This window comes from Scomber japonicus, chromosome 21 (genome assembly GCF_027409825.1).
Source record: "Scomber japonicus isolate fScoJap1 chromosome 21, fScoJap1.pri, whole genome shotgun sequence".
Classification (NCBI taxonomy): domain Eukaryota; kingdom Metazoa; phylum Chordata; class Actinopteri; order Scombriformes; family Scombridae; genus Scomber; species Scomber japonicus.
Genome location: NC_070598.1, coordinates 23,888,694 through 23,908,638, shown reverse-complemented (window position 1 = coordinate 23,908,638; position 19,945 = coordinate 23,888,694). Strand labels below are relative to the sequence as shown.

At 38.4% G+C, this 19,945-nt stretch overlaps 1 protein-coding gene across 1 annotated transcript; it reads right to left on the bottom strand.

Moving 5' to 3' along the window:
• Positions 1–762: 762 nt before the first annotated feature.
• vopp1b (VOPP1 WW domain binding protein b) lies at positions 763–18,605 on the bottom strand. Its single transcript, XM_053342369.1, has 4 exons — positions 18,466–18,605; positions 6,523–6,600; positions 4,766–4,899; positions 763–968 (listed from the first exon to the last, which is right to left on the bottom strand). Exons 1-4 carry the CDS (start codon positions 18,603–18,605, stop codon positions 763–765), a joined length of 558 nt encoding a protein of 185 aa, XP_053198344.1.
• Positions 18,606–19,945: the final 1,340 nt, after the last annotated feature.

Here is a 19,945-nt window from a genome sequence, read left to right as displayed (position 1 = left end):
GATTTACTGTATCAACCTTCACTGCTGCTAACAGGAGAGGGAGAACGAGCCAGTGACAGCCGTAGTAGCTCTATATGTCATTACATAACTGTTCAACACATACTGTGATAAAAAATGTATCAAGAACTCATCATTTAGTAAAGAGCCCATGTTGTAAAATGCTGGATGGAAAAAAAGTCAAAGTATCATCCTTCAAATCACTTTACTTTGCTTCAAAATGATCCTGTATTTGATTTTATTACATTTTTGGGGGTTATTGAAAGAAATGGTATCCAGCATTTTAATACATTATGAGCCCCGAAGACATTTTCTGTTACAATGTGCACAGTTGTAGCTGCTGTAGTTGCATTGGGAAGGTGGAGGAGACAGGTGACAGTGAGTAAATCCAAAAACCTCCACCTCCTGATCCTCATCCTTGTTCATCCTCAGTCCAACGAGACCGAGAATAACAGTCACTATACACAGAGATCCACAGAAATCAAGAGTAAAAGAAGCACTCCAGAGGAAGCTGTGTGTGTGTGTGTGTGTGTGTGTGTGTGTGTGTGTGTGTGTATGTGTATGTGAATGAATGTGTGTCTGTGCATCTAGATTCTGGTTACTGTGCCTGGTTTTTGTCTTTTTTCCGCAGGACAACAGATCGTTTTTTTTTTCTTCCAAGTCTCACATCCACAAACAGTTAAGTTCCTCTTCCTCGTCTGAATGAACATGGCATTCTTTTCATCTTTTCTTGTCAAGTTCCATCTCCTCGCCTCTTTGCGGATGTTACTTCTTGTCGCTGTTTTGAAATATTTGTTCGTAGGAGGGTGGCGGGTGGTTGCAGTAGGACGGAGGTGGAGGATAGGAGCTCATCATCATATGTGCGGAGCCGGGTTGTGCGGGGTACATGGGGTGCGTCATGGTAACGGCCGGGTCGCCACCGGTCATTCCGTTGACACCAAAGCCTTGCATGCTTCCTGGCTGCTGGGACACTGCATAGAAGATCAACAGTTCTCAATCAGTATCAGTTGCATGGATACATTCATATTTACTTTAACAGTTAATTCAACTCCTTTTGGTAGCTAGAGAGTATTTTACTGGAACATATGTGTAAAAATATGCTTAAAGACTGTGTAAAGTGAATTCAGACATTTTCTTCTAAACACATTAAATAGGTCATAAATGTATTTCTAAAAAATGTGTAAAAAGCATTTCAACCATTTAGATTTGAATTGTGGAGCTAGGCTTCACAAACTGTGTTTCAACATTTCTGTGTTCAGGATTTAGTCTGAAAATCATGATTAGCATAAACCCGCCCCTGCTGCTGTAGAGGTATAAATACATTCAGCACATACTACTACTACTACTGGCGTACAGTTAGCCAGTTAGCTGAGATAGCCGCCGAACTTCCAGCTGATCTAGCTGCTGAGCTAGCAGCCGAGTTAGCCGCCGAGCTGCCAAGCTGCCAGATGTTTCAGGTAGAGGTGGTGACTTTGATTTACAGGTGACACTTGGTAGGGGGTGGGGGGTTCAGCAAACTCGGCAGGCACTCCTACAACTTTGAAACCTAATTTCATATATTTGGCAATTTTTTTAATCATTCAAATTTGGCAGGGTGGTTAACAACACACTTTTCTGTGGTATGTCAAACTCAGAAAACATATTTATTCTTACTTTACACGGACTTTAAAGTGAAATAAAAATCCAAGATAGCTCTTTATGGCATATTTTCTTCATTTGTAATCTGCAATGTATTATGACTCTAGCCAAAGAACTATTACTGTATCCTGTTGTACACAGTATATCATACAGTCAGTCTGCATAACATTGACTTTAAAAAATACAAATGTGAATCTGATATTCAAAATAAACTATTTTCTATGACTTTTCCAAAACCTTTCACGATTTCATATCTGGATAATAATATTTTTAAATTCCATAACTTTTCTATGTTTTTAATTCCTGTACTGCACTGATGTAATCAATGACATAACATCCTCACCTCATTCATTTTCTTTTTGTCTAAGCTACTGCTGCCATGGTTACATCACTGAGATTCCTTAATTATCTCTTCTGGGATTAAATGTTTGGCTACAACCTCAAAAACCCCAAATGGAACTTTTATATGAAATCCTTTCAAATTCTCAGGGGATCGTTTTGAAAAAAAAGATGAGAACAAACCGGCTGTGATAGGGACTTTATGTGAGTTCATCAGCGAGAGAAACACAGTGCAATTCTCCTCTGGGTCACCTTTCTACTATCTAGTCTGCCTGCAGAAGGGAGTTTTACACTGTGGTTATTATTGGAGCTCTCCATTCAATTTTCTGCTTGGCTGACTGACACAGGGCAGAATTCCACTCATTTTAATAGAAAGACTCACAGAGGTTTATTGGCTGCCCTACTTTCCCCTCTAAAATCCCAAGTTTTAAATTAAGAATTTGAGTCACAATGTTGATCACAATGAACAGCATTGAGGTTGTTATTTAAAAAGAAATGTAACTACATGAAGGAGACACACCAAACTCTCCTTAATGTTCCTTTAGGTCTATTTTGGTCAGAATGGCTTCCTCCCTCTATTTTATATTGAAATTTGGTTAGATGCTTGCTTACGAAATAAAATGTATGCATGATTTTTTTTTCTATGAATTTAAAATACACTGTAATAAATTAAATCTGTACTGTAAATACTGTTGTTGATTTACTTTAACTAATTGCTATATTAATTAATTGTTATTATGTTGTATCGCATTACAAAAAAAACATCATCATGTAGCATATATTACATGTGCAAGATGTACAGTATAAAATGAAATGATGACAATAAATAAAGCATATATATGTAAAAGAATGTCTTACACCCAAACCGTGTCAGATATTGTCCCTTTGTACCATTCACAAACAGGATTTGTGAAAATCCTTTTTTATGAACGGTTGCTTTATCTGAACGCATTAAACTCTTAAGCAGACACTCATTTCTGACATAGTCCCAAAAAACCTTCAGTTGTGTATGCTTGCAAAAAAAAAAAAAAGCTTTAAATTGTAAAGGGAAGTGTGTGGGTGTGTTCCGCTAATTTCATGGAAATCTACAATTTAATTTATTGGTTGATTGTGTGAGAGGTGACATGTGATTGGTCTACTGTAAGTGGAAATATGCCTTAGTCTAATTTTAGTCTGATGGTGATGATGGCAATAAGGGTCAGCACAACACCAGAATTATTATAATCATCTTTTCAGGAGCATAAATCATCACATCCATTAGTTTTTATAGATGCATGTCAATAATCAAACTGTGGCTTTAGGGAACATTAGTGGCCGCACAGTACATATCCATATAGCTTAGGACCATCTGACCCACTGACAATGCCTTCTCAGCCTTTCCACCAGTGGGCAAAAACCCAAAAGGATCAAAGATGAAGCATTTACTAGGATTTGCCTCCATCGCTGATGGGACAGTGATCGTGTTTAATCACAACTGTTTGTCAGAGCTCCAGTATTTCTGATCTGACCCTGGCTGTTCCACTGACACTTCTTTCATCCTGTGCTAAAAACACATTCCATGTTTTATCTAAAGGTAATATGAGTTAATCAAATCAAGTGAAAACCTTCCAAAGTTACAGCCTTTTTAGTACAAAATTATCTGTTTTTGTTTCCCAGTTGAGCTGCAGTGGAGGGACTGTAACAAAAAGACTGACTGATTTTACCACTAACCATGACTTGATTTGACTAATTTGGACAACAGCCTAATATCAGCTTCAAATTAACATTGTGGCAGAATGACTGGATATAATTTCCCATCACTTACACTGGAAACACATCAGGATTGGATCTCTTAATGGCCAGTATGACCAGTAAACTAAACTCATTCTTTATAATATTGACACCTGATTATGCATCAGTGCTTTAAGAACCGTCACAACATCTCTGTCTGCTCCACCAGCCTCTTAATTAAAATAAATCCTAAGAAGCTGTAATGCATGTTTGCTATTTACAGCACTGTTAGTGTCATTAATTAATTAATTGTAAACTATATTATATTATATCATATCGTCAATCATTAGATAGAAAAAATAGATTATCCTAAAAATGTATTCATGTTGCATATACAATTTGATCTCATCCTTTTCTCTTTCCTGGGAGTACTGTTATAGAGGGCAGTTTAGACGGATGCTCTATAAATAGATGAGACGAGGGCTCGCTGAGAATAAACCACATCAAATATGCCATGCTGTCTCTGGCTGCAGTGTTTAAACGTCTACCAGCTTCCCTTCTGAGCATAAATGTCAATATAACAAAGATGTGCATAAAAGGCAGTTTTGTCATTAATCCAATAAAATTCATGTTTGTGATTGCTTGGTGGTTGTAATTCTGTACTGCCTGGATGCAATCAAAGTGGTTTCCATTTGTATAACAAGCTCCCCTCTCTGCTGAACTTATGATGTTTCAGGCACTTTTGTCACAGAGCTGATGCTTGCAAATCATTTTACATACTTATTTTTGTTTAAAAGGTGTTTCACAGCTTGGGGCGAACACATACATACTATATAAAGAATACAATCCAGGTCTGCCTGATATAAATTTGAAATGCAAAATGTGGCAACAGCTTGCATTGAGCTGCATTTGTGTGCATGATGTGGCTGGTGTAGACAGCTGTATTGATTAAAACTGTTCTATCAGACAGCTGCCTGCTTGTGAAGTCTCACATTTCACCTGCAAGATGTTTATATGCTTTTATTGTTAGTCTTCACCTGTTTACCCCTTTTCTCTTCATTGGTTTCAATACTAACAGTACCTGGTGTGGTGACAGGGTGCCTGGTGAAGGAGACGTTGAAGGCTGGCTCGTCTCTCAGCGGGGACGGGTACATCCTCCTGCGGATGAAGAAGCCGGCACCGCAGCAGAACAACACTCCCATCATCAGCAGCACCCTGAGAGAGGAGAAAACACACAACTGAGACCTTTCACCCACCTCCACACCAATTTAAGCCTATGGAAGGAGGATGGAGGGAAATGTGTGGTTTTTTTTTAGATTACACAGCCAGCAGACACAGAGGTACCAGCAAAGTCACACCCTGTCACATTAAGCCACTGCATCATCTTTAGAGATACATTTTGCTCCCCTCAGCTATGAATTCGTCATCCCACAAAAACATACAGTTCAATATGCTCTCTGTGGCGGATGTGCTGTGACACAAAGCACTTAAAAATGTTAAAAATGTGCAGAGTTTCTCGCCCCTGCTCGTCTGAACAATGGCTACAATGATCCACCTTTATATACCTATTGATCAGAGAGGCTCACAAGGTCACACAGTCCCTCTGCTCAACCTTACTGTGAGTGCAAGCACAAAAACACTTCTCACTGCTTTAAGAGCAAATCTACCTTATATATAACCTTGTTGCAGTATTGTTACTTATACTGTAGTTAGTTTTGCTTTTACAAGGATTTACTTTTCCCCTCATATCTCATGTACTATCCATGAACTGGCTCACTGGTAACATATATTATGCAGCAGAGTAATTATATTTATGGAAGAGACACACACAAAACTATATGACTAACTCTGCTACCCTAGTCAGCATTTTATTTCCATGGGGTAAAGCTGAATCTTATTTATTTTATAATTTTATCATGTGCACACCTGCTTCTGATGTATAGTCCCATCTCTATCTCCCACTCAAGATAACATCTGCTTTTTGTTTGTGTAAAAATAGTCAGAATTTCAAATAAAAGTGGAAATAGCTTATGGAAAGTATTATCTTTTACTTTAGTGTGTACACCCATCAGAATGTTAAAAAACATAATGAAACTCAAAAACCTCCTTTATTTTTATATTCAGATGAGCAACTTAAAGACCTACTGTATAAATACCTCCCAGACACCCCCTTATCCCACAGCCTGAATCCAGATGTTTCAACTAGGAGTTTCATCCTCCAATCTTCATTGGATGCTGTTTCCATTCCATCACTACTGGCACTGGCCATCGAATCGACCCCTGAGGGATTCTACCTATCTCTTATCTTCACTAGCTACACTACACTACAATTATCGAAGATGTATCACATCACTGGGGTCTAATCACCAGATTCTCTGCTGTCAGCCTCCATAAACATTCTTTTGCACTCTCTATTGATCTCTCCTTATTGAACTCTTCAAACAGAGACTGATACTGATTTAAGCCTTTAAATAGACTGAATAGCCTGACATTATTTGAGAAAGAAAGAAGAAAAAAAACAGTCAAGTACCAACACAAGGCCTGCTGCATTTACATGACTGAATTTAGTTCAGTACAAATTCTTCAGAGAGCCAGAATGTCTAAAATGAAAGAGAATATTGTAGCTTCTTACTGTATCTGTGTTCTATCTCATTTTAATTAAGCTTCTCTTAAATATAATGTAAACAGACACTGTAACAGACTGTTATGAGAAAAGAGCTGATATAATACTAGCTGATATACTGCATGTCAATGAATTGTCCAAGCTTGTTAAACAACAGTCAGCTCTAGTGTGCCCCAGCTGCAGCAGTCCATTCCTGCTGGACTAATGTAACTCACCAGAAGTACCATAGTCTCTGGATGGACAGGGCTCTGACACAGCAGCGAGTCCCACAGCAGTCCTCATATGAGCGACATCTGCAACAAAAAGGCACATAGGGAGGTGTCAGCAAAATACACACAGATACATTACCTAATACAAAGTACAGAGCATTGTGAGATCTCCTGCTACTGTACATGAAACAGCAGTACCTTTGTTATGATGTCATAAGCTAACACATTGCTGTAGACAAGTGTATTAAAATGTTGTAGAAATGATGGAAACAAAGCTTTTAAATGGCGTGAGACTGCACTGCTCTTTCAGCAGCGTTATCCCATATAATAAAAGATGTTTGGGTGAAATGAGCTTCAGTGCCCAGGGGCCTCTGGGAGATAATGCAGCCTTACTTGTTTCACTATCAGAATTTAACCTTGCCTAAAACTAATACAGTCTAATACCAACAGTCCTGCAATAACACCTCCCTTCATGAATGTTGGAACTGTTTTAGAGACTGTTGATTAAACTTTTAGATGCTGAAGTCTGTGGTGCTATTAAATTGTAGACTTAAATACGGAGAGTTGTTTCTTCTATTTTGTCTACCCTGTTTATATCAATAAGAGTAGGCAGAATTTAGAATTCAGAAATGATAGACTGGAAACAATCAATAAGAGCCAGAGGACAATGTTATTGTATGTGATGGTGATAGATATATAACCAAGGCTGAACTGACAGGCTGCATAAAGGGCCAGTATAAGATAAATAAGTGAGTTTTATTCAGTTGTAAATCATGCAAAGATATTCCAGCTGAGCCCCAGAAAATAAATATAGACCTGGAAATGTGCAGAATATGTCCCCTTTAAGTATGCCAGAGTTTGGAAGCTTCTCTCACAGGTGCACACTGCAGTCTGTAAGTAAAGAGCTTTTATATTTGATCTATTCATTCTTCATGTGGTTACCTCTATACACTGCTTTGCATTGTTGTAGACCTTCTCTGGAAATCTGCACCAAGGATTTCATCATTAAATCTTCAGTTAATATTTTTGAAAATCAGCTGTCTGCCCAAACCAGAAAGTGTGCATATACCTGTATAAATTATGTCAGTCCTGAGCCCACAGTAGATCAATTTTTATTACAAAGGTTGTTGTGTCAGTAGTTGGGCAGAGCTGGAGGCTTGTTGCTTATTTATGTGCTCATTTATATGCCACCACAGTGGTCAGCCCTCACAAAATTGGAATTTTCTGGCTCAAGTAACTGAGATGATGGATATCTGAAAACCTGAAATTAAAGCTTCACTATGCCTCTTTAGAACTGTGATAGACTGCACATCACACCAATGCAGTCATTCATGTAGCCATACCCATGCAGTGTGAGTGAGTGTAATGTTATAGCTGTTGATGAATGAATGAATGCTCACTTATATTGATAAATAAAGGTTAACAAGAATAAACGTCTGTTTACGGCATAGACTCCACCATATGATGGAGATGTTGATGATTATGGTCACTGTCAGAAACCTTGTATGTCCAAAACAAAGTATGCAGTTACAAGTTTCCAACTGACAGCAGAGTTACCCAATATAATAAAAGATGTTTGGGTGAAATGAGCTTCAGTACCCAGGGGTCTCTTGCGGCCTGATTACTAAGATCCCAAATAAAGGGTACTAAATTGCGTGTTTGAATGTAACAGATGTTCATTTATAGAAAAAAGTTCTGCAATGGTTTAACTTCATATCTCCCCACATCACAAGGGTTGAGTATGATGTTGATGATGTAAGATGTTGAATATGATTGATGCACATGTGAGTAGTACTAAGGGGTAAAAGCATTGAGGTTTAGAATATAACTGCATTAGGAAGAAGATTTTATAGTCACATGAATTGTCATTAAAGCATATTTATCAGTAGTAGTTCATTCTGAAGCAGCACCAGCTGGTGAGGAAGGAGGAGGAGGTGTGCTGTTGCTTTCTCTGTTAGAGAAACAACATAAAAATGTTTGTGTAAATTAATATTAAAAAAATAAATGAAATGAAACAATTTTGCCAGGATAAAAGCTTCTCTACAGCTATAATCAAAACTCATTATTACCTCAGGCGCTAAGAGTTTTTTCAAATCAAGTTTAACTCTGATCAGTGTGGGCGGAAATACATCAGAGACTCATTTGTGTGTATTCAGATTTAGTCAACTTCATTGTGTGGTTTCATCTAGGTAAAAATAAACAGAACTTCCATTCAGTACATGCGTGAGAGTGACGAGCATTTTGTTGGTTCTTTCACAGTATGAGTTTATAATATGGCGCATACATCTATACGACTGGAGTGCAAGAAAACACATTATCTCCATTAACTATGTACATATTAAAGGTGCAGTGTGTAGAATTTAGTGGCATCTAGCGGGACACACATGGCAGAAATGGAATATAATATTTATAACATGTTTTATTTAGTGTATAATAGTGGTCTAGGAACACCTTAGGATCCCCCTGGGGAGGCTGATGAGCGTTTCTGGGGAGAAGGAAGTCTGGGTTTCATTGCTCAGCCTAATGCCACCATGACCCTGCCCCAGATAAGTGGCATAAAATGGATGTATGGATGGGTGGATAGTGTATAATCACCTTGTAGTGTAAAATTTAGGTGATAATTACTAATAATGAACAATGTTGTATCTGTTAAAAGGGTACTTGATTGTTGACCATCGTATGCTAAAGATGATCAAATCTGAAGGCATTATGTTAAATGAAGAAGTATATGTGATTCTGCAACTACTAAGTGAATAAGTACTTTATGATTGAATAAGTATGAAAATCGCAAAGTATGTGATTAAATATAATTTGCATTATTATCATTGTTATCATTATTATTGAAAACGAATGCAGTAAGAACAAGTAACAAGCCAAGATTGAACTTGAATTGAACTGTGTCAGATCTGCTGAGCAAACAGCAGCTGTGTAGGAAAAAACCAAACTCAAGGCCTTATAAGGCCGACGCACCTGCAGCTTGGGCATCTCAAGAACTGGTGCCAAGGAGGGACAAAAATTCGGCTCTGGATTTTTTGGTCCAGACCGGCCCACTACAATCCATGCTCAGATACTGTGCCAACTCACGTTGATGTACATTTAAACACACAAGCCCTTAATAACAGTAGTATACTGAACAATATCCCTTATATTCTGGAGACTTGAATAGGCTTGAATTAGTTTTAACTGTATAATGTGAAACTGTTGAACGAGCAATAAACCATAAATACTGACTGAAAAAAATATGTAAAGCATCATAGACTACATTAGTGTTATGGTGTTAGATCAATGTCCTCCATGAACATATTAGAGTGTGGGCACAAAGAACGGTGCATATTGACACTTACAACACTTTAACTCTGGTGACCTGATTTGGTGGATGTCATTATAGGTAGAAATGATCAAAACTTGTGAAAATAGCAGATCTACATACTCAAACCACATCACATTGCAACATGTGAGTTGTAAACTTGCAGATTTGTAATTATGTGGCATCATTTGATGAAAATAGTGATTAAGTGGTTAATAAAAGCAACTAATCAATGAATCAGGATAGTATATGAATATGATTGTTTTCCAATACTTTAGATAACTAGATTTAGGCCTAGTTGTAACACACCACACTATGCAGAGTTTGTTATTTATTATGTTAAGTAAAGTTCAAACAGTTAAGTAACCATTCTGAACATTTAATGAGTGTTTATCCACACCATGCTAGCAGGCTCACACCTGCTTAAGACTGTATCATCACTTCCACATGGTGGAGAGTCTTCCTCCACCTGCTGCTGAGAGGGACCCACTCCTGAAGCCGCTCCGGCCACGCTGGCCCCCGCAGCAAACATTTCTGAAATGTTTTTGCTCGTAGCAGCGTCGGTTGTTAGAGCTTTTCTTTTTTTATCTCTTTGTTTTTCCGCTCCGCCTTTTCGCTTTTTAGCTGCATTGTCCATTTTGTTGTAGTAGTATCTCTCACTATCTCTCGTCTGATTGCTTGTCATCAAAGGTGATTGGACGAGGGGGGGTTGGGGGGGGGGGGGGGGGGGGGGGTCAAGAACCAGCGTGGGTGGGACTCCTGGGCCTCTGTAGCCTATCATAGGGCCACTGGGCCAGGTATTCTTTAGACAGACAAGCCAATGGGCCTCTGCTGTGTCTGCAGGCTGCAGCGGAGCTCTGTGGGCCGGTGCATGTCTCTGCCCCTGGGCCGGGAGAGTAACCATGGCAAGGCGCAGCAAAAACATGGGCCGGTGGCTGCCGTTTTTTTTAAAAACGGCAGCCACCGGCCCATTATTGACTGGCCCACCGGGAAAAGTCCCGGTACTCCCTATGGCCAATCCACCCCTGAGTGAGATAATGTTTTGGAAGAAAGTCTATTGGTTAAACGTTCACCAAACATGGGGGGGGGGTGAAACTTTTAGCAAGGGTCAGCCATATTGACAGTATAAAAGTACACCCCAAAGTCTTATCTCTTTGTGTCATGCATGCATGGATTCAGTCTGTGTATTGTGATTCCGGGTTTTGCTGTCGGCAATAAAACTCTAGCTACATTCAGCTGGACGACTCCTGGTGATCCCTGATTTGATTTGATTTTTGAACTTCAACATTTTTGAACAACGAGAAACTTATGGAATATTTGTCACAACAACCTGAAAATTGTTGTGCTTTCATTAGCTTAGAATGAGCCCTTTACTTATTCATAGGGAGTGGGTCCTTTTCCACAAAGCCTGTCATGTTATAACATATAACCCATGTTTCTACAGTGACTGGATATCATTCCTCATTACCAGAATGGACAAACCAAACAATAGCTCTAGAGAGTCTTTTTCGCTACTTTCGCCACCATCATAGGTTCTCCTTCATGCTTGGAGTGGGAGGAGAGGTGTATTCAGTTAGTTGCAATCTTCAACCTCACCACGAGATGCCACTAAATCCTACACACTGCTCCTTTAAGTTGTGAACAGTTGCCAGCTGCTGCTCGAGACAAAGGTGATGAATGTTGAGACTGAACTACGACAGTAAATTTGTGGGCCGTAAAAACTAAAACAATGAGCTGAAAGGTGCTAAAAAGCTCCGTAGAGTGATAATTCTCTTCACATAATACACAGGCATGTGATCCATTGTTCTGATAATAATATTGATTAGTGCAGCTTTAAAACACAGGACAAGAGGGGAAGTAGTGCAGAACTGAAAGCTTTCCTCTCCAGTTGCAGAGAATGACCTCCTGTCTCTATCACTACAGCACGCTGACATCTCCTCTGCTTTGATGAACCACAATACAACAAACACAGACATACTCCAACTCTGCTATTTATCACATTTTCTGCTTCATAAACAAAACTTTTAAAAGTTTTCAAATGACCAGTGCAGCAGAGCTGAGAGTCAAACATTCAGAACAGGGGCTGGCTAAGGATTAATACAGCTGAAATAATAGCAATGTGTGTGTGTGTGTGTGTGTGTGTGATAGATGAGTGTGGATATCAAGCGTGACAGTGTATACTTCACACTCCCAGACCTGTCTGGCATTTCAGCAGTAGAACAGGGATGAGCAACTGTTGGACACCACTTCCTGCCAAACTCCTGCCAGTTTATAGATATAAATAGTCTCTGAGCTGAAGGTGCAGCAGGTTTATGCTTTATGTTTGAACTCTTAATGTGAAAGGATTCATTTCCCAATAAGGAATTTGCAATAGGTCTTAATTAATCATACTTAGACTGACCCTAACACCTGTAAACATGATGTGCTGGATCATGTAGACCAGCGGGAAAAGCCGAATTTGCGAAACTGAAATCCACTTTTCCTCTCCTCTTATCTTCATAGAGGCAGATGTGAAAGGTTGACTTAAGAGAATTACTTTATTTTTTTAAGGAGATGTGGAACAGAGAGACCAGAGATCCTCCGTGTAAAGCTCTTAAATGTGGCTGCAGGCAAGAGGAGCAGGGCGGTGGAGGAGAGGATAGCTTTAGAGTCTTACCTTGTGAATTAGGATAACACCTTTTCAAGTAGATTTGGTTTTGGCTTGAGATTAAAAAATGAGCAGGGATATTTCACTTTAACGTTTTACTGGTGACTGGTGCAGACGGTGGAGTCAGATGTGACTTTCATTATCAGCATACTGTAAGTGATAATGAAGCTGTTGCAACACTATATACCAGTTTGTGGTATGTGTAAAAACACTTTTGAATATCATAATCTCACATACAGTATTATTGAGTAATGTTAAGTAAACCAATCATGTAATTGTAATTGATGGATATTATCATGGTTATATGGTTAAAGACTGTGTAAAGTGAATTCAGACATTTTCTTCTAAACACATTAAATAGGTCATAAATGTATTTCTAAAAAAGGTGTAAAAAGCATTTCAACCATTTAGATTTGAATTGTGGAGCTAGGCTTCACAGATTTCTGTGTTCAGGATTTAGTGGGCGGGTCTGATTAGCATAAAACCGCCCCTGCTGCTGTAGAGGTATAAATACATTCAGCACACACTACTACTGCTACAGTCTACAGTTAGCCGAATTAGCTGCCGAGTTAGCCGCCGAGCTAGCCGCCGAGCTAGCAGCTGAGTTAACAGCAGAAAGCTCTCAGACCTAGTGTCCATGTTTCTGGTTGAGGTGGTGACTTTGATTGACAGGTGACACTTGGTAGGGGGCGGGGTTTCAGCGAACTCGGTGGGCACTCCCACAGCATTTGGGAGCAGAGAAAGAGGCTGATTTTTACACAACTTTGAAGCCTAATTTCATATATATAACAACACACTTTTCTGTGGTATGTCAAACTAAGAACACATTTAATCCTCAGTATAGAATGGATCAGTTGGGTTTCAGTAGTACGTTTTGAGGAACGTTAGGGATTTAAAGGCACTATGAGGGAGTAATACATTATAAAACTAATGTGGGTGGTGTATGTATGTATATAGATATGAAGTATATGTTTATATGGAAATTAATATATGTGTATTGAGATATATATACAGTATATAATTGATATATTAGTATATTTATGTGTACGTGTATATATTGATGTATATTTAATTTACTGGGACCTGAGTACTGTATTTTGCTCTTTCATGTACCTATATTGCTGAATTACAATTAAAATCCTTGAATCCTTGAATTCATCCCTTCTGTATGGCCATGTGGTGCCTGTGTGTGTTCTCTCCAGCTACACCCAAAAACATGCAGCTTAGGTTAATTGGTCACTCTAAAATTGCCCATAGGTGTGAATTTAAGTGTGAATGTTAGTTTCTACTATATGTTAGCCCTGTGATGGACTGGTGATCTCTCCAGGTTGTACGACCCTCTAGACTAGAGGGTAAGCAGTATGGAAAATGAATGAATAAATGAATTCTGCTGTCAATATGATAGCAATTAGAGAAAATCATTGGGTGAAATCACTTTTTATTGTTACAGAGTAAGCAGGCCACATTGCTCTGAGTGTGACTACTGTGTATCAGTATCAATCTAACTCCAGCACCAGCAATTACACACGCTCCTTTAAATTTCAAAACGCTCCGTTTTGCACAATGATCAGCAGTGCGCTCATAATGTCCTGCCCTCATTATGATGGAGGGCAGCTCAGTCCCATCATATTTCAAACTCAGCACCTGTATACAGTAAACAGTGTACTTAAAATGCTCTACAGGATGTTGCACACTGATCAGCTGAACAGTGATGTGTATAGTTTATGATGCATTGTATATAATGGTGCATTAAAGCCTGATGCAGAAGTGTTTTATAGTCTTCATTTACTCCCACTGTATTTATAACTTTGTCATCACATTAAAAATCAATGTTCTCACACACTTTCTGCAGGAGATGCTTCTACACTTCGTTTTATTTTCTATTTTTTGCATTTTTTGTTGCAAATTAAGCTCTTTAAAATGAAAAAGATATGTTTTCATTTGATTTGATCTTTTCAGTGTTGGTGCCAGTTTATTAAGTACAACTAACTTAAAAAGCAAAGCAGTTTAAAGCTTTTTAAATCTTTCAACTCTCAGAACACACTAACATCTCCACCCTAACACTGCATGTGGCAGGTTTGCTGATCTTTGTAAATTAGGCGGGTTTTGCAGCGATGCTTATTAGCATAACTCATACACCTACAAATGGAACAGGCACCATGATGCTACTTGCTTGACAGCACAGTTTGCAGCTGCACTTTACCCTTTGTAGGTGCTTTGTGAATTAGATGTAACTATTTGTATCATTCGAACTAGTTGCTCAATCCTCTGTGGATTTATTTTTGGATATTTAGTATTGAGTAATGGAAAGTAATCAAGTTACATTACTTCATTATGGTGATGCTTGGATTATGTTAGTGTTTACATGTTTTAACTAGTAATTGTATCACAATACATTTTTAAAGTAACTCTCCTAACCCTGAATATAAGAGCTTTCTGGTCATTTTGGAGGCTCCAGTTTGAGAAGAGTAATTTAATTTATTTTGAACTCTGAGCTTTTGATGCATTGATTTAACTTGTACCCAGTATGTTAAACAGAAGCAGATTTAATATCTTGGTTGAAATAAACAGAACTGCCCAACACAGCATTGTTTTTATTCCAAATTGGAAATTGGAAACAAATGACTTCCTGTGCATCTGCCTGTCAAATTGTCTGCTGGAGCACACAATCAATATCATTTAAGAAACCGTTTCACCTTGTTTTCTTTTGATGCTTCTTAGATACAGATTTGTTTCTTTGGTTGTTTTTTTTCCTTGGATTTTTAATTTGGAGATGTATGTCCACCCTCACAGCAATACAGTGTAATCTCTGTTAAACTATATTATCAACATAGAAATGTACAGTATGCCTCTGCAATAAACTCTGAGCAGCTTCTCTTTTATCATTGATGCTGTTGAATGCTATATACAACATAAAGTGGACTCAGAGAAACAGATAGTGAGGTCTGAGAGGAGAGGAGGAAGTGGAGAAAGCAGGTTGTTTTTTCATGAGGTCATCTCTCTTCACTGATGCTCTCTGTCTCTGTCTCTCTTCCTCTATCTCATCATCACTAGAGCTATGGCCTGCGACTACAAAGCAAACATAATGGATGAAAGTTGGAAATTGGGGAGAAGCATGTCATCCATCTAAATCAGTAAAACACTCTGTGCCCCAAAACAGGCTGTAAAGCTCCAGTAAGCAGGACGTTTTGTAATAAGACTGAATAAAACTGAATTGATCTTTCATTAATATGAAATGACATTCTCCTGTATTTTCACCTGCTCTCCTGCTGTGCTCCTGACCTTTATTATAAATAATCAGCATACATGTATACATAAGTTTTGTATTTTTGTCTTTCTTATGAAACATATTCTATCTAATCTATCCACACACAACATATAATTTCAGCACATCTGTCCCCACAGCCTGATTTAAGGGGCGTGTGCACAGCTGCTCTCTGTACAGGCAGTCTGTCCTCTGTCCTCTCGTCCTCTGTCCTCCTGTCTATGCTGCTGATGTGATTCACTGCCTGCAGGTACGGCTGGTACAGAGGGGGTAGGGAGGGGGTGGGGGGCTGTTTTGTGTCAGCCAGCCAGCAGCTAAATTTACAAGAATATACCAAATTATAGCTGGAAAACTTTTGTGACTTATGTGCTCGGTGACCATTTTTCATTTCATGAACAATGCTGTCACAGGCATCGGAAATGTGTGTGTGTGTGTGTGTGTGTGTGTGTGTGTGTGTGTGTGTGTGTGTGTGTGTATGGGGGGGGGGGGGGGGGGGGCTGTCATAAAATGAGTGTCTGATGCTAGACTCGAGCTACTGACCTTGCAATTATAAGGAACTTGCCCTAACCACTAGGCTACTCGGCTGCACCACAGCACAGTTTTTTTAACCCTATAACAGAAGAGTGAGGCTGCTGTCAGTGTGTATACTGTGTGAGTGAAAAGTGAACAAAATGCAAACATTTAATTCAAGTGGAAGCTTTGATCTTAAATAAGTTCTGAACATCTTGTGACAGTGTAGGCCAGAACTTTCTAATTTTTCTGTTTTGTTTTTTTCCACTCTTAACAGAATGCAAATACAAAGTAATACAATAATACAATACATAGATGGTTTATTATAGTAAAGTTATAATAAATCATATATGTATTATTTGTAGGTTATTGCACAATGGTTTTACTGGTCTGGCAAACTTGAGATCTAATTGAGCTTTATGTGGACCTTTAACTAAAATGAGTTTGATTTTACTAGTTATCTTATTTGCACCTAAGTAAAACATTTTCATAAATATATATATATTTTAAATATTTTGTATATTTTGGATTTCATAAGTTGTATCTCCACCAGGTTACAACAAGCTTCAATTCTACCAATTCAAGGTACAACCACCTTCACCAATGATGCTCCTAACAGGGTGTTAAAGAGTCCATATCTCCTTAAAGGGTTAACCCAACTATCTGACATCTGAGGATCAATGACAAGCTATCATGAGCAGCACTCGTGTGTGTGTGTATGTGTGTGTGCGCTGTGTGATCTACCTGGGTATAAAGTAGCAGTGACAAGGTGAAATGGAGTTTCATTGATGTGGTCATTCCCTTAATAAGAAAGCAGAATGGATTTAATAATGAAGCTCTGGCACAGCGCTCTGAAAACATCGCAGAGTGGATAGACTGATGTATTGATTATTGACATGGTGAAAGTGTGTGTGTGTGTGTGTGTGTGGGGGGGAGGGGGGGGGGGGTCCAAACTACTCATTAGAGAAATAAAGTGGGTGGTGCTTTCCCCACCCTCATATAATGGCAGCAACACCCATGATTGTGAATATAGCATTTAACCCTTACATACCCATTTTTACATTCGAGAGCTGTAAACACACCATATATACATTTCTTTGAGTCAGACGTTTCCTAATGTGACCCACAGTATACAAAAATGGAAATAAAATGCACTTTTTTGTGTGTGTGGAGCTTCTACACATCTTTATATGCAAATGTACAAGTCTGACCCGTGTCTCTTCAGCATTCAAACATATTGCTGTGTTCATCATATTCTATAAAATAGTGATTTTTTCCATTAGATGAATCAAACAGAAGAATGGATCAAATATTTATTAATGGCAGACAGGGGACTGTATGAATATGAATTAGTGTAGATACTAATTATGAGTCAGAATATGAACAGTATGTGAGGGTTAAAATGTATCCTGGGGTTCATCATCACTTCCTGCTTACACTTCACAATAACATGACCTAAAACAGACTTGTAGAAACCTTTGAAACCTTGAATGAGACTTTATTAAATGTTTTATGAAGCCGATTAGAAAAGGGACAAACTCATTAACAATAAACTCTTAGCTACACTGCTGAGAGTTAAGTTGTTTAGCAGGTCACTTTTACTTTGTGAGGAAGAGGAAGCCAAGCAGAGAAGAATTGGTTTGGTGTAGAGATGTAGAAGCATGATGATACAGTAACACGTTCACAATGTTCTGTCTCCCACTGAGAGATCTAAACCAACAGTGAGCTCATCTACTAACAAGTATAATGTGTGTATTAAAGCCTCATATATCTTCTTCCTCTGTGCTGTGGAGCTCTATTGATGTCCACAACTATTAAAAACACATCAGCGAGTGTGTTCCTGTATAACCATGAACACACACACTGTAGTTTACTTGGTACATTTAGTACTCACTAGAGCACCAAATGTGGATTATTCCGCCGCTGAAAATAGTCCCCAATAAATGCATTACTTCTTCCTGTTTGAGTAAGGTTTACTAGAACAGTGAAATGTACAGCAAGTGTATGAAACTATACGTCTGTGAACAGTGTTTAAAGTACACTATATGTGCTTATTTTAAAAGTGCTGATCTTACAAGTCTGCTATAAACTGATGGTGATATTATGGAGCCAGACTGAAGGTAATGAGGAGCACTTCCATTCTTTTTCCCCATTCTCTCCTTTTTTCTTGGCAGTGGGTTTTAGATAACAGCTGTGAGAATGGAATATTGTGGTACTTACATGAAGTAGATGGGGTATCCACCCTCAAAATACCAGCAATACTTTTTGGCTTCTACACACTGTAAAAGAAGAAGACACATCAAGGTAATTATTAAAACACTATACACAACACTATACTCACTGATAGCATTTTTAGTCATTTCATTTTTTACATTTGATCTTAAACTAGTGACTCAGTGCTCAATATGTCCAAACTGAATCAAATGCAGAGTCATAATCACTGTAAAATAAGATGGACCAGTGTATTGCTGGCATAATATGACAACAGATACTTTCTCTGTATATTATATGGGCTCAAATATAAGATTAAAAAACGTTGTAAGGACGAGACAATGCAGAGCTTGTTTTTAGCCACAATGTTGCTAATGAAACTAGCAACTGTCTTCAAGTCCATTTAATAGTGTGTCTTTTAGAGTTACTCATCAAAAGAAGTGTTTTGTTCTCTCAGTTCAACTCTAGTCAATTAAAATTCGGAAGTCTCATCACATGCTTTTTCCTCCACAAAGGGAAATCAGTTAATGACAAGTCCCGACATTTCATGACATCTTCACTGCAAAAACAGACGGTCATGAATTATTGCTGCCACTGATGATAATAAAAGGCGGAGAAGTGCTAATTATCAGAGAGAGTAATTCTGACTGATGAGCCTGACAGGAATGTGACTGATAGACAAGCAACAAATGTGGGATTTCATTTATTCTAATGGTCTTTTCTCAATTTTAAGAGGAAAACGGTTTTACAGCTGAGGACTGTCTTCTTCTTGGATTAATAGTATGTCAGCTCATGCAAATTTTTTAATGTAGTTTTATTTTTTACATATAAGGTTTCCGACGGCAACCACATTATCAACATCAAGAGAATGGGTCAAGCCTTGAGTCGTATTTCTGTGGAGCATGACAAAAAAAAAGGGCAGTGCATTTATGGTAGGGTAAATAAATAATAAATAAATAAATAAATAAAGATTTATTGACTGATTGTTTTTTTTTCTCATCATTGAGGACCCCTTTCTGCCTCAGGGCCCCTTTCTTCCCAGGGGCCCCTGCACTTGCCCAGATTGCCTATATAGTAAATCCAGCCATGATGCCTACAGGAATCCAGAACATTTTCACTGCAAGTGTTGAGATTTTGATGACAAGAAGTTCTTGCACATTTAATCTATATAAAAACATTCAATAATCATAATAAAAATACATATTATTCTAGATTTCAACACATTCAGTTAAAAATAAATGTAAAACAGCAGAGCTCCTTTCCTCTCTTGTACTGCAGCGTATTTCATCTCCATCATCAAGGCCAACAGGTTTCTATCAGTCAGTCCCTGCCAGGCATAAATCATCTCATTTTTTCATATAAGAACATTCTAATACAATTTGATACCAGTCATATTTTTTCTACACTCAGCACGCGCTCCCCTCTTTCTTATGAGTATGAATGAAGCCTTCTTTTTCCATTACTAGCTTCAGTTCAGAACGCACAGAGT